Source organism: Peromyscus californicus, unplaced genomic scaffold (assembly GCF_007827085.1).
Source record: "Peromyscus californicus insignis strain IS unplaced genomic scaffold, ASM782708v3 Scaffold_8__1_contigs__length_139910024, whole genome shotgun sequence".
NCBI classification, from domain to species: Eukaryota; Metazoa; Chordata; class Mammalia; order Rodentia; family Cricetidae; genus Peromyscus; species Peromyscus californicus.
Genome location: NW_026294606.1, coordinates 47,122,266 through 47,138,581, shown reverse-complemented (window position 1 = coordinate 47,138,581; position 16,316 = coordinate 47,122,266). Strand labels below are relative to the sequence as shown.

General features: G+C 40.8%; 1 protein-coding gene across 5 annotated transcripts in view; it reads left to right on the top strand.

Moving 5' to 3' along the window:
- Gli3 (GLI family zinc finger 3) overlaps positions 1 to 16,316 on the top strand; it is a 273,000-nt gene that overhangs the window by 187,173 nt on the left and 69,511 nt on the right. For all 5 annotated transcript variants that reach the window (XM_052728011.1, XM_052728012.1, XM_052728013.1 and 2 more), the window contains 4 exons: positions 1,168 to 1,369; positions 11,621 to 11,834; positions 12,574 to 12,687; positions 14,265 to 14,405. In XM_052728011.1, the coding sequence (XP_052583971.1) occupies positions 1,168 to 1,369; positions 11,621 to 11,834; positions 12,574 to 12,687; positions 14,265 to 14,405 (671 nt within the window). The remainder of the gene's footprint in view (positions 1 to 1,167; positions 1,370 to 11,620; positions 11,835 to 12,573; positions 12,688 to 14,264; positions 14,406 to 16,316) is intronic.

The window sequence follows — 16,316 nt, the reverse complement described above, 5'->3', positions numbered from 1 at the left end:
TTGCTCTCTCATTAAGCTTTAGTTTTATGACTCTAACTTGTAAATTGATCTTCCAAAAGCAAACACTGGACCACTGGGTGGCATTCTCTGCTGCTATATGGCCTAAGACTCGGATCTTGAGAGCTAACAAATTTGAATGCAAATCATGTTTAATTGTAACCCCTCAGTTAGAAACCACTGTATTAAGTGGGCATGTGTTTAAATTGAGTTACTAACCTCTAGATTAAGGCCGTCAGAGGGCTTTTCTTGAAGTCTAAAATCTGTTAGTTCTTTAATGGAGAAGAAAAGTCCATTTCAGTATCCTTAGGGATATCAAGCTTCGCTAAATGCATGCACAGTTTATGCCTCCCACCTTGGAACGTTTATAAAGCACCATCATTAACAACATGGAATATATATGCTGAGATGAGAAGGCTTTTAGGGTAGGAGCCCTCCATTTTCACACTGAGTCCAAGGCTCTACATGGTGGGACTGCTCTGTGCACTCGAGGGGTTTGATAGTATTCTGGCCTCTTCCTGCTAGATGTCTATAGCATGCTCTGAACTATGACAACCAGATGTTGTCAGATGCTTTATGGGGTACAAAACCACCCCAATTTGGTACCACTGGTTAGGGCAATGCTTTGTATATTGTTTTAGTGTTGCTGTGAGTTTGCCGGGGAACGTTTAGCTGCTGGAGCCACGGAGAAAGGCAGGCATAACTACACCAAATTCTTTATTTTAACATGCTTTAATTCAGGTTTTGTCATTCAACTCATTGCCTTAAAATGGTGTGTGTTAGAGTGAAGAGGGCATTGTGTTGCAGCTGTGGGAACCTCTGTCTTTGTCGCTTGTGGTGAATTAATGATGGGAGTATCTAAGCAGCTGTCAGATTCATAAATCATTAGAAATGAGAAGGATAACACATAAAAGTCTCTCCCTTTTGTTGAGCAATTTATCATTTTGCCTGCACATTAATAAACAGCTCTCCTCTGAGGTAAACCCCTGGAAGATAAATATTTTGCTCTAATTTCCTCAATTGTAGCCAGTAGATCACAAGGGGGAGGGGAGATACTTGTCACCACAAGTTGCCAACTTCTGTCCCTCTCCTTTTGCACTGAGAAGTGGTAGTCAATAGCGTATAGATTCTGGCTGTAGGTAATCAAGTTCTGTTTTGTTTTTGTAACAGGCACCAGATTTCCTAGCCCCAGGCTGTCAGCTAGGCCCAGCCGAAAGCGCACACTGTCCATATCGCCACTGTCAGATCATAGCTTCGACCTTCAGACCATGATAAGAACATCTCCTAACTCCTTGGTCACAATTCTCAATAATTCCCGTAGCAGCTCTTCAGCAAGTGGTTCCTATGGGCACTTATCGGCAAGTGCAATCAGGTATGTATTTTCCTGAGTCCATTATGTGTCTTTATAATAAAATGTCAGGGCTCAAATGAGCCAGTAATCCATTTGCAGCGCCAGTGGTCTGAGAGAAGGAAAGAGCCACCAGGCTGCTGCATCCGTACCAGGATTCAGGTTAAATACCACAACAATGGGCCAAAATTAATAGGTTTGTATGCATTAGTCATTAGTTCTTATATGGCAATTAATTCAATTACGATGCAATCTACTTCTTAGACACAGAGAATTTCAGATCTTTTTATCCAGTCTTCTGTTGCAAAGAGTTCTGTGGAATAAAACCCAGCCTGTGTCCAAAAGAGGAACAAAAACAGACTTACAACTTTCAGTGGAAGAGGGGGCAGTGAGAATGAAAGAATTCAAAACAATGCTTTTAGTTCAGCGGAAAACAAATGTGGATGATTTGGGGGCACGTGCTGGGCCAATCACTAGTGAGCTAACAAGAATTCATTATACTTTTCCAGCTTACTTGTAAAGATAAAAACTTAGACCATCATTTCTGTATAGTGAAGTAATTTTAACACGCCCTTACATGAATGTAAGAAGTGTAAAAATAGTTATTATAAAAAATACTTCTTATGGCTAATGATCAAATTTGGACTGTTATCACTGAATACAAAAAGAACACAAAAAAGCCATGCTAAGAATTTGTGAGGTTTCCACACTACTCTTGTCAGCTAATCACTTTGTTTGAACTGTGCTAATTATAAATAATACAGGCAGAATTAAATGGTCTTCTAATGGTTAATTAAATAGTCCTGGTTATGATCCTTAGCTCTCATTTCCACTACAATTTTCACCCTGGTCTAAGCATTCACTTACCAGTAATCTTTGAATTATAGTTTTGCACACTGTGGGTGATTCCTCGCTTTGAGAGGGCAGACTAGTGAGGCTGGCATGATGACAGGGTACTTGGGAGGTGAAGACAGGCATCAGGAATTCAAGGCCAGCTTCTGATATAAGGGACTTGACTAATGTGGGCTATTGGACATCCTGTCAAAACAAACAAACAAAAACCCCAAGAAAACACAATAAATAAATGGAACATAAAACCTAATGACTGTTTTCACGAACCTTGCTCTTAATAAGTAAGAATGTACTTTAGTTTTTATGAATGAGCAAGAGCTCTAGTTATTAGTTGAGCTTTTCATGGTGACTTTACATGTCTGGGAAACTTCAACAGTTCAGACAGTTCAGAAAAAATACACATAAATAAAGTGCTGTCTCCATATTTATTAAGAATAACTGATACCATTGTTCCACTAGAACATTTTCCAGTGCAGTTTTGATTCTTTTCTAGTTCAATTATCAGCAGTTCTCATTGACAGGCAAATTAGCATTATTATTATAAATCATGATTCTCATTTTCTGCTGTTCTTTTTTATATGGCCAATGAAAAGTGGGAACAGGATGAAACAAACACCTGCTTCTGTGACTATAGTCAGTACATAGTGTGGGGTCTGGGGTGTCTCAAGGTCAGCCAATGTAATCAATAGATGGAGTGGGGTCTGGGGGAGCTCAGTGTCAGCCAATGTTATCAAATAGATAGAGTGGGGTCTGCAGAGTCTCAGGGTCAGCCAATGTTATCAATAGATAGAGTGGAGTCTGCAGTGTCTCAGGGTCAGCCAGTGTAGTCACAAGTGTAGGCTTCCAGCATCTGTCTGTATGTAGTCAAATCCCAGCTTTGGCCCTAATCTGCATATTTAACAGCTGTAGGTAAGACATCCAGTGGGTTGTTTTTTTTCTTTCTTTCGTTCTTTTTTTTTTTTTTTTTTTTTTTTTTTTTTCTGAGACAGGGTTTCTCTGTGTAGTCTTGGTGCCTGTCCTGGATCTCACTCTGTAGATCAGGCTGGCCTCAAACTCACAGAGATCTTCCTGGCTCTGCCTCCAGAGTGCTGGGATTAAAGACATGTGCCACCACTGCCTGGCTATAGTGAGTTGTTTTATTAAAGGTGATATGGATCCACAGGGGGACAGAAGTTCTTCCCCACTGGGTAAAATTAAAAAAGAAATGACCCTGAATGGTACTTCTAAATGACACCATTGGTGATGTTTCAGCCTGTTAATCTCCAACCCAAGGCAGGTTGTTCTTCTTCTCCTGGCTTGTGTTCTTAGGTCATCTGATACCATAAATTATATCTGAATTAGCTGATATTTTGTAGTTGTGTGACTTGACTAAAACATCCACGTAGAAATGTAGCATACTGTGAGATATTCATACAAATGGTGTTCACACAAATCACTTTGTCACTTTTGTGGGTAGGTGGTGTACTGGACATTGAACTCAGGACCTTGGGTGTGCTAGGCAGGTGCTCTACCACGGAGCTACACTTCTATCCCCAGAATTACTTGGTGAACAATTCTTCTTTCTTCTCTCAATTATCCCCACTTGCTTGCTTTATTCTTTACAGTGTCTTAGGATGCAGCTTAGAATATGCACATAAATGTCCACAGTAATGTCATTTATTCTTACTTAGTTAACATCTTTGTGACATCTTACAGTTGTTCAGAGAAGCAGGTACCCCACTTCAGAGACGGTTGGTATTCCAACTTGAAATAATCATTTCATTACAAGTGGAAGAAGAGATTCACTTTAAAGACCAGTGAAGTCTCAAAAGATCCTGTGAAAGTCACATGACCGAAGTCCATCACATACTCATTTTCTTTCTTGCCTTTGAGTATTTTCATGCATGTTCTCCCTCTCAGGGGGTATCTTAGTCTTTGATATGCATCCATGGTATGTTAAGATAAAACGTCCGTTTCTTTCCATAGAAGGTATTCCAGTATGTGATGAGCTGCCATGTACTGTTAGAATGCAGTCATCATACTAATGGACAGTATCATCTCCACTAGCCAAAGAAACTTTGGTGCATTGTGTTCCCTAGACCCAAATAAACCAATTCATCAATAATCAATGAGTAATAGGATCAGAGAATGGCAGGGAAAGGAAAGAAGCATGTGGACACCCTGAGGCCAGGTACCTTTCTTAAGAGTGAACAGTACAAGAGAAACTGAGCAGGAAGTACATTTGCTGTCTGTGTTGAACCAGATAAGAGGATAGGCACGTGGAAGGAGGAAGCTGGTTAGTACCACCAGCATTCCAGCCTCCTGCTTATGTCTTTACCCCCAAACACACCTGTCTGTCACACTGGAGCCTACTTCACTGTTAATGTGGTCAGTGCAAAGGGTGATTGTGCCATTGTAAGTTTGTAAGGCTACAGTTACATAATAAAGCAGTCACTTGGGTTTCTGTTGCTATCCATTTTCCTAGAGTAGAAAGAGCATTAGAACTCTCTTACATCTCTGCATCACCTTTGTCCCCTCCCATTGACACGGCACCACTCATAGTTATTGAATGAATAAATTAAGGAGTCCTCCCCCCATGAACCATTAGAATACCCTTCACCCCGTTTTATTGAGTAATTATGGTTTTTCCAGAAGTTAAGATCTATTTGGATGTTATTCTACACCCCCACAGATTGATACATTATATATAGTAGAGAAAAAGATGATGATTCAAAATAAAAGGGTTAAAACAGCAAATGTCCTGTTAGTGTATTATTTTGTATTTTTAAAATAGTTACTTAGTAATTCAGGCTCCTTTAATATATATATATATATATATATATATATATATATATATATATATATCACAAATATACTTAAAGCAAAAGCATGTTGGCATATTAAACCATAGTACTTAGTTATGTACTTGGGTATGTGAGACTAGGTATGTATCCCAAGTCTTTTTTTTTTTTAATCTCATAGCTGCTGTATGAACTCAAAACAAACACATAAAGTATTTCATTTAAAGAAGTCATAAGTACTTTATCATTTGAAGGTTTCCACTGAAGACCACAGCATCAAACAGTCCACAGTTAAACATAACATTGTAAGTAGCTCATTATTCATTAGATTTAAAGGTTTGTTTAGCTAATACCTCTGCCCCCAGATATTAAGCCATCATAGGAAGAGAAGACATTTCAAATGATCCTTCTTTTGCCAAATGTAAATGGAATGGAGAAATGATTAGTAAACACATTCCCAGTATACCAGGCTTAGTTTTTTCACTATCAGTTTAGTGCTCAAATGAAGATGGTTTCCTCTCTTTAGTGGTTTAAGATCTGGCATGGTTAGGAAAATCATCTCAATGAAAATGTTATTTCTTGTTCTACCTCACAAATCGCCCACTTGAGTGCCAAGATCTCCAGCTTCACAGTCATTGCAGGTTTTTCTATTGTCTGCACAGACAAGCTCAGCCTAGTGACTCTTGTGCCCTCTGCCCTCTCTTGTACACCATCATTCTTCCCTGGTGTAAGAACCCTGTGGAATGAGGATGCATTTGCCAGGTCCATCAATGCTGCCTGATGGGAGGTAGGAACCAGTGCGATTCCCCAGCTCTCTGGCTCTCTACTGCTAATGAGAGCAAATGTCTTGCTTACACTGGAAAAGCGTGCGCTAATTCCAGTATATTTTAGAATCTCTAATCCCATCCTCTAAAAATTATGAGGTGTCTTTTTTTTCCTCCTTAGTAAAGTTGTTAATAGTATTTTTTTAAAAGATAATTTTCTTTGAATTATTCATTCCCTAAACACTTGAATGAGTTTAAATACTGGCTAGATGTGGAGGCTGCAGAATGAGTGAGTGAGATCCTCAGCTTCATGGAACTTACAGGAAGAAAAGCCTCCAAACAGAGATGAACAAAAGAGCAGATGGTTGCTTGGATGCTGGTCATTACTGTAGAGAAAGTGACCCAGGTGCCAGGAAGCTAAGAGCTGTAAGATAATGGGAGTGACCACAGGAGGAGCTTTCTCTGACTGCCTAAGAAGAAAGTTGAGCATATAGACCCCGAGATGGGAGGAGCATCTGGAGAGCTGGCACTGGACCAGAGAACTAGAAGACAGTTAGATATGAGCAATTGGGGCACAAGTTTGGGGACATAGATAGAGCTAGATTATACAATGTCTGCTACCAATGTCATGAGAACAATGAGACTCTTGGGACACTCTGAGAGGTTGCTTAACTCTCCGGCTGCGGAGACATGCTCAAGAGGGGTCGGTGGACTGTCAAAGGAGAATAACCACCACGGTGTCAGACTGGTGGGTCCTTTCATCTTCCTCCTGTCCACCAGGTTGTAGAAATCTTCCAGTGGCCAAAGCTTAGCTGAAACAATATTGGGAAATACCACTCACATAGGAGAAGTAATAATAGCTGATGCTGCTCATATGAACGTGGTCTTTCTCACCATGTGTATGTGCTCAGCCCATTTACTGCATTGAAAGTTATCAGCAGCTCCCACTGCAGAGCATGCCGCTGCTGTTCCTGTTCATGGCTGCTTGGCTGCAAGTACCTTGTTAGTTTTCCACAGCACCTTCACAACAGAAAGCCTAATGCACATTCTCCAAGGCTACTCAGAGTATGCATACCGGAACATAAATGTTAGGACACATTCATTTTGAGTGTGCGGGTCTGTACCTCCCTGTGCTTTCCTGCTGAGGCTTAGTTGGATTTTCCAATAAATATGCCTTAAGAATGTTTATGGATGGCAGTAGAAGTTTTTATTTTGTTTGCTCTCAAGTATAAACACATGGGTGCATACATATACCTATATGTGTACACATAGAATGAATAGAAGCTGTGAGACCATTCCTGCAAAACTGGGAAGAATTGTTCTTTGAATAGCAGCTGTTGTATAGTAAATTTCAGAGCTATGACAAGAAGTGAATGACCTTGTTAGCACAGAACCCACAGCATGACTAGGAAGTTGGGTGTGATTAGACTGCAGTTTTGCCTCGTGTTATCTCAGTGCTACCTCACTTAACATACAAGATGGGTTCATGAGCAAAAGATTTAGGAGAGGCAGAAGCCAGAAAGCAAGCACAGCAGGCCCTGGGTCCTTCTGCCTTTAGAGATCTGGGCTTATTCCCTCATCCTAATTTATAGGAGTACTCTGTAATATGATCAAATGAGTTTCTTTTCACAATGTTTTAACCTGAGCTGAATGTGGTGGAGCACATCTTTTAATCCTAGCACTCTGAGGTGGATCTCTGTGAGATTGAGTCCAGCCTGATCTACATAAAGAACTTCAGGCCAGGCAGGACCTACATAGTGAAACCCTGTCTCAAAATAAACAGACCCACTTCAAATCTGAAAGTTAATTGCCATGGCAATTTAGAAAATACATATCTATTGGGAGTCACTAAGAAGAGTACAGCTTACATTTAAAGCAAGGCATTTCCTTGGAATCCAAAGGAGTCACCTATTGTTTACACAACCCACTGGACTTCAGAGCTGTGCCTGTCTGGCTTGCTCTGTCTTTTACCATCCGCTACAGAGCTGTTATGTAACTTAGTTCTCTCATTAGCCACTTGCCTGAGGCAGCTCTGTTCAGCCCACTCCAGATCATTGAGAGATTTCAGAGATGAACTCAGAAGCCTAAGAGGCTCTCTGCTGCATCAGTGTAGATCAAAGCTGGGGAGGACTTAGCTGCCTAACTACCCATAACCCCCAGGTTTGTTGTGGTTTGACACAAGAAAGAAAAAAAATTAACACCTCCGGCTATGGGAAATTCTGTGGTTACTATAAGGAAAAACAGTTATCTTTAGGGAAAATACTGCTTTTTAAAAGTTAACACACAAATAAGTTTCAATATAATACTTTGTGTGACTTAATGGACTCCAGCTTTTACCTTTGCGTGTCTGGTGCCTGGGTAATGTGGCCTCTTCCTTGTTTTCATTTTTAATGTAAACATGATCAGCTCTTCCAGTGTAAAGGACTGCATCAGTCCAAACCATGTTGCTTTATTGATAGCACAATTATTATGGAATCTGGCATCACCCTTCTTACCTCGCACCATACATGAAATTCCTGAAAAATTGAAAGACACATTATAGGATCTTCTTGTAAGCTCTTTCAGTGGGGTTTTCAATGTGATTTGAATACAGTGACTTTGAAATGCCTGGTGTGTATGGTGTCTGCTTGGAGTTTTCAGAGGAAGACTTTTTCTTAATATGGCTTTTTTTTTTTAAAGTGACAGTATCCTGAGGGTGCTAGGCAGAATAATGGCCCCCAAAGATACTCACATCCTAATTCCCTGAAACCTGTGAACAAGTTACCTTATATGTAGATGTGGTGAAGCTGCAGATCTTGATTTCATTTTGAATTATCTGTGTCATGAAATTAATAACCAGGGTCCTGTGAGAGAAGAGTTAGAGTCAGTCAGAAGAGAGACTAGAGTAGGATGGTGACGAGCCAAGACTTTTAGCAGCCTCTAAAAGCAGTGGGAGGGGCAGGAGCCCAGAGCTTATGCTCAACTTTAGAGGCCAAGGGGTCAGGGCAGGGAACACAGCAAGTACCAGCATACAGGGTGGCCACCTCTGTACCCAGAGGCCAAAACTTCATAGAGCAGCACTCCGCTTTCTATGGCCCTGCCTCTTAGACTTGATCATAGGCGTGGGCTCCCAGGCTCCCCCTCAAGAACTCAGAAGACTCTCTGCACACCTTTCTCACCATGAGAGTACACATAGAGGCATCATTTGATAGATAGTATGTGTGGCCTCTTCTGGATGTAGCTGCCATGCCCAGTCTTTCTTGGCCCATTTTCTGCTTTTTCCTTAAGAACTCAACCTGAGAACTCCATAGACAGTGTTCTGAGCAACACTGACTGTGAAATCTGCAAATACAGATACTGTGACAGAGCCTAGAAAGTTGTGCTTTTTTCATTAGATTCTAAACTGGTTTGTGATCTGGAGCTGAGCAGCCCTACTGCAGCCCTCCCTAGGCATGGTGTTAATGGCAGCCGGGCGGGCCTGGCCATTCCTGAATTATCAAAGGCATCTTGGTGGTTTGCAGTACCCAGATCTTGGCACCCAGAGAAGAGATCATCTGTTTCTGGCCTATAATAAACCACAAAGGCTGAGAAATCATCGGTCTGTCAACCCTGCTGCCTAGTAGTTCAAGTAAATTTTAGAGCATATTTATTTCAGCTACCTGGTTTCACTAGTGAAAAGTAAGCTCCAGTGAGAGCTATAAAGGTGTGCTGAAAATCTCAAACTCTTAGGTACCCATGGACAAGGAGGACTGTGGTGCTAAGGAACTTCTATAGAAATGCTGAGCCTTGATTCATCTGCACTGATACTTTTTAAAATATACCTATCTTGTTCAGCATTCTGCATACAGTAAATTCTATTGAATTGCATATATATAAAAAGCAAGGTCCTTTTCTGCTTTGTGAGGTATTATTCTTTAGTCATCTTAACTCCTAATCAGGAACTCCATTTTTAAGCCCAGAATCTGATGTTATCCACAGTTTGAAGTGTCAGTCACCTCTTCCTGAGTTTCCTTCCTTAGGCCTGCTGGATAATTCAGGCCCCTGAGAAACTAAAAATGTGTATAAAGGTTAATGCAGGGACTGTTGACGTTTTAATTATACCTGAAGTGGGGGTCTTTGGGTTTTGTTTCTTTAATGAGTAGAATAAGGTAGTTACACTTAGTAATACCCATTCACCCAAAGGAGGGGGAGGTGTTAAATCATTGTGGGTTTTGATGAATGGCTTGTACACCGAAAAATAAATTGGACAAACTGGCATAGAGCTCAGTGAACATGAAATCAGCTATTAGAAGAAAGCTTGTGAACAAATTCTGAGGTAGATATGCATCTTTTGATTAATGCCCTATCAATCATCCACACAGCTACCTTAGGTGAGTCTTGCTGTAATCATTCATGGTTGCTCACAGAAATACAGGCAGGAACTCTACCACTGCAGAAACAGAATATTACTACTGATTCTTCTAACATACTGTGACCAATCACTGTTTTTACCATGTTTCTGCTTTCCTTTATTAAGGAAATACAATGTGAAATGAAAGGAGAATCCCTCAAAGCCTGGTGGATTTCTCCAAGGGTATTCTTAATGGTATTCAGTCTTAAATGGGCAGGCTATTGTAAAGGAAAACTCTCTGTAGGAATAATAGTAATGAATTCCCATTGAAGCCGCCCTTTTATGGGTTATAGTCAAATAGACAAAAATGTAAAGTCACGTTAATGAAGGGAGTATATCTCTGATTATTACTTAAAGTTGTTGAAATGGTTTGAATTTTGTTATTGTAATTATTTTATTCTCAGTTAATGTGCTTAGCAGCAATAGTAATTAACCCACCAGATTGGAAATTTGCATGAGTTCTACTGCTAATATTATGAGAAACTTTGGTTCTTTCTGGCTAACATTACAGTTGTTTGAGTGTGTGCTTTCACGCATGTGTGCATGTGCGTAAATTTTTTATCAGATTTTTTTTTTATACAGGAGGGTTCTATGTAGGAAGTTATTAGTTCTCCATGCATTTTTAAGCCCTTGGAAAAGTTCTCCAGAGTCCGCTGTTGCTTTTAGAGGATTTGATTCCTAAACTGTGCTCACACAAAGAAACTCTGGCCACTGGTCATTGGCTGGTGTCTCCTGAGGTATAAGTAGCACTGACTGTGGCCTGGGATATAGGTGGCAAAATAAAGTGATGACAGACATTAGCATTCATAATGGGCTGTAATAGACACTTAATGCCATTTTGCTGGAGGAGGGAGTTGTGCTCTCCCATTGGAATATTCCCCCATCAAAGCCCATTGATCACTGATTTCAGTGGGGAGAGGTTAATCCATCAGCTTCTGTAACCAGACGGCACTGATGGAAATTCTTTAGGTGGCATTCTGGATGAACCAAGCTTTCCATCTTTACAAACAAATGAGTGATATGACAAGCATGGTGTTCAAAACACATTTAACCAATTGATTTTCTTTCCTCTTGTAATAAGATCTGGAGACATATGAAAGCGATCGGTGTGAGCTAAGATTAAAGGAATTGCTCCATGCACAGGAACAAGCGGAACCCAGAGCACATAAAAGTACTATAAAGCATATAGTCACCCATTCTCTTTTTTATATAAAGTTTGTTATTGCAATAAATAGTTATTATTGAGCCAATGCCCCTTATTTCCACTTTCTAGAATCTTCCATCAGGGGATGTGATGTGGGGAAGATGTGCATACATGTCTGCTCCTAGAGTTCTGCTTTTTCTTGGACGTGGTCAAGACACTTGGCAGTAATTGTTTATAACCTCTCATCGCAAGAGACAGACCTGGTGTGATTTGGGTGGCTTCAGTTAAAGCTATAAATATTCTTAGTTTGTAATAGTTTCTGATGTCAGCGTAAGTGATACTTTTCCTTCTTATCTTCCTGCACAGCCCTGCCCTGAGCTTCACCTACCCCTCTGCCCCTGTGTCTCTCCATATGCATCAGCAGATCCTAAGCCGACAGCAAAGCTTAGGCTCAGCATTTGGACACAGCCCTCCACTCATCCACCCTGCTCCAACGTTTCCAACACAGAGACCTATCCCTGGAATCCCGACGGTTCTGAACCCTGTCCAGGTCAGCTCTGGCCCTTCTGAGTCCTCACAGGTGAGAGACACAGCTTTGTTTCATCTTGGTCAACAGAAGCCTTGTCATCACACTGGCTGTTAGTTCCATAGAGTTCATCATTGTCCAGGCTTCACTTGGATATCTTGTCTTCTTTTTCCAAAGGAGTATTCCGTGTCGATGAATGGGAACCAGGACATCTTACATTAGAGCCATTTGCTTACGATTTAAAAGTAGGCTTCCTGATAAGGCTCTACTCCAACAGTCTATAAACTACATCTTCTGTTGGTAGTCCATGTGTGTGAACTCTCAGCCACTGTCCATTCCCTCCACTATAACCAGGCTACTACTGAGCACTGCATGATACTCTAGAGTAAACATAAACCTCCAGTCTCTTTATTCTTTTGCCAGCCTGGTATGATTAAAAGAAGAATCTAGAAGCTATAATTGAAGAACTTTACTAATAATTTGTATTGATCTCCCACCCCAACTTTTTGGAAATAATTCTAGCTTGTTAAAGTCTAGGGCTCTCTTGCTCTGTTCTTTGAGCTTTTAAAAGCCACAAGCAGTTGATACTCGTGAGTCAAAAGTGAAGAATGTTCCACAAAGGCATTATCTAGCTTTGGTCCCATCATCTGGACTCTCCTATGGGTGACAGGCATTATCAGAATCATTGCCCTATTATCAAATAAGCTTGTTTGTTTTTAGTAACATTTTCACTTAGGCTGTAGTTATTAATCAAACCTAATTTTTCCCTTGCCCCTGCAAATATGGCCTGCAGAACAAGCCCACCAGTGAGTCTGCAGTGAGCAGCACCGGCGATCCTATGCATAATAAGCGGTCCAAGATCAAACCCGATGAAGACCTCCCCAGCCCAGGGTCACGGGGACAGCAGGTAAGACGCCTAGGCTTAAAAACCAGCTATTACTACTCTCATAGTGACTTTGGGTCAGTTCCCCCTCCTCCAGACTCATACTCAACATTTTCTTACCTACTGTATTCTTGACATTGGCCATGTGTTTGAAAATGAGGTAGTTAGGGATTGATGGAATTAATGTCTCTAGTTCAAAAATAAATACCAACAAGGAAGGAAGTTGTGTGAGGTACATGTTCTTGATAGGTGAGACAGCTTAGAAGTTGAACTCATCTCAGTTCATAGAGTCTCTGGTCAGACTTCATCCGTTACTGACCATAGGGATGACTAGGCTTCTCATCCCTGACCTTGGGCCAAAATTACTGAGCTTCTGACTGCATGTTTAAGCTGAGGCAGAGCTTATGATGTCTCCTTCGTTGATCAAGTTCTCCACTTTTCTTATTTTGCTGCTTCTCACGGGGCTCAGAGAACCAAGAGAGACTGAAGCACAGCCAGATAGATTCTGGACTGTTATTGCTGATCACGTCGGTCTGGTTCCACTGAAGAATATATAGGCTATATCCAAACTGCCATGTCATATGCTCTTGAGCCAGACATGAGGAGCTTAATCAGTGCTGTTTTCCCCAAATCAGAACTAAATGAGAGTCTACAGGTCCATAGAATCTGAATCTTGCCATCATCAGTCTGCTTCAACCCAAGCCTTACTGAAGTGAGGCCCAGACTTCCTCAGTGAGAACTTAGAGGGTGGAGTAAAGTTGTGATAGGGCATTCTGAAACCATCCTTCTTATGATTTTCTAGACAACGAACAGCCTTGCTGATTACACTGTGATGTGTACTTAAACAGTTTATCATAGAGCCCTAGATCAAGACTCAAATCTATACATCTAGATATCGCCTAGAATTCTGGAGATTCTTTGAATTGCATTTACTCTGAAGCTTTCATAGAGGACTAGAAAAGTCTGTGTCCAGAGCATCAGGCAATGTCTTTCCCTGGCCTCAACCGTGAGGCAGACCGGCATCTCCCTGAAGACCAGAGGCTAAACCCAGAAGGCATGATCCCCGAAAGAAAAGTCCACAAGTGTGTCTCCTGTTAGGGAAAATACTAAAAGTATTCGAAAGCCATCTCTCTGCGTTATAAGATATAACAATAAACAAACATATTGAAGGGAGTGAAAACAAACAAAATTGGTCTGGTTTGGGGGAGGGTAAATACTTGCTACTTTTATGGGTTCTGTTGTTTGTTTTTTGCCTCAAAATTTATTTTTTTATTTTTTTTTTTTTTGTTTTGTTTCTTAAAATACCAGTTTGGTTTATATTCCAGGAGCAGGGCCTGGTTTTCAGCTTTTTGTCTTTGTTATAATTGGGCTACTGTCTTACACCATAAGTTAAAACAATCTCAGAAGGTATATTCAGGATACATAGGAATGCTCGACTTCTTCCTTCCACAAGACCCAGCTAGCAGACCTCGCTTCCTTTTATTTTCCTGAAAAGTTGAGTTGACAGGGAAACAGATCTAAATCCGGTGTCTGCTTTCTTGGGTCTCCCTTCCTACCATCCCTCATTTTCCCTCTCTGCTTCTTGCCTTCCCCCACAACAGGAACAGCCTGAAGGAACAACCCTAGTCAAGGAGGAAGGGGACAAAGATGAAAGCAAGCAGGAGCCTGAAGTCATCTACGAGACAAACTGCCACTGGGAAGGCTGCACCAGAGAGTTCGACACCCAGGATCAGCTTGTGCATGTAAGTGACTGGTGTTGGACGCGGCTCCCCAACTCGGTGACCTTTGTATGAGGTCGGCTTCTCTGACCCTGCACGGAGTCAAGTTTCGTAGCTGGCAGCACTGAAAACTGGAGAGGGCTTTATGATTTTTCTGAGAATAAAGAAAACTCTGAGCCATGGTGCTTGACCTGTTCAGTCAGCTAAAGCTTAGTGTAAAATTCAATAAAGTCTTCAATAGAGAGTGTAATGACTCTGATCCTGTAAGCCAGAAAACACTATTTTGAGTTAGAGGCTTTGATGGTTATTGAGTAATAGTAAGCTGGACATGAATTATTATTAACCTTTTAACTAAGTTTGATTCCTCTTCCAAGACCCAGTAACAATATAAAAAATTACAGAAACAGATGGTTCCTTTTTTTCCTTTTGCAGACTTCAAAGTTTAAAGAGCCTCCTATTATTGCATGTAGCAATTGGTGCTTTATTTTTGATCCAAAGGCAACATTGTGGGTTAAAATTGCATGGAAAAGAATTGTGTCTAATGTTGAAAACTCCACAGTAGTCACATTGGGGTACCTTTCCTTTTCTTGCCAAAGCAAGGCCAGATGTCTTTGACTCACTTTCTAGTGCTGTTTCAGATAACCTGGTATGCTCCCAGCTCCTTTGCCAAGGCTTCATGCTTGGCATCGTCTCCAAGGCCAGTAGAGCCTTCTTGAGAAATGGGACCAAAAACACCTGAGTGTCTGGAATATGAAAGCTCAGATGATTTCTCTATATCCCGTTAAGGCACTAAGGATGGTTTTAGCAAATAGGACAGTTTCTTGTGCTCATGCTGTGATACAAAGTCTGACCATGCACCCCTGGAGTGCTCGCTCCTTTCTCTTGAGCACATGCATGAAAGAGACACTAATGCTCATCTGTTGTTTTACAGCATCTTTGCCTTGTAGATGACCTGTGCTTATTGTAGCCTTCGTCTGTTTTGACTAAACTTTAAAATTACAGAATCTCTGTGCTTTCTATGTTGTATGAGCTTTTCAGTTGTTGTTTTTGCAGCCTAGATCATTCTGTGTCATGTTTCCTGCACAGTTACCTAGTAGAGTTAAGTTCAGCACTGCAGATTATGAGAAACATGATATACAGAATGTTAGATTTCACATGTCACCGTCAGGACCTCCTCTCCCCTTTTCTTTTTAAATTATATCACTTTGTATTTGTAATTCTATATAAGTAGAATTAGAGATTTCTCAAGTACAGCCAAAAAAGTAAGTCGAATGTTTTTAATTAAGGTATATTTTCAAATTTTTCCACACATGTCATTTTTTTCCTCTTTAATTTTATTCAAGTATTAATTTTAAACTAAGTCTGTCTTAATGACTCTTTCGTGCTGACTTCTTTAGTGGAAAGCACAAAGGCCTCGTTACACTAAGAGGGGAGAAGTTAGGTTTTTTTTTTTTTTTTTCCGTGAGGAATTATTCTCAAAGAGTAGCCTATGCCGGGAGCATTCCCAGGGTGGATGAGGGGGTATGGCAGCGCTTTAACCTTTTCACTGCCTCCCTCATGTAAGGCTGGCTTGGGCCTGGGTGTTTCCCTTTTTATGTTGTAAAAGGCAGTGACTATTGTAGTTATTTTATGTAATCTTGATGCCAAGATTCCCCTGATGGCCTCATGGGTCGGAATAGTTTTAAGAGAAGGCTACTGAAGCTGCAGCTTGAATGGCCATAGTATTTATGGCTATATAGAACCTATCTCACACACACACACACACACACACACACACACACACACACACACACAATAGAGCTTTAAAATTCTAAATCAGATAGACGAGATTGGTGTCAGGATTTAGTCAGATTCCAGTGTGTTACCTTTATGATAATAATTTTAGTCAAAGCTAAATTACAAGAGTAAACAAACTGAGTCACATGAATTTAAAGT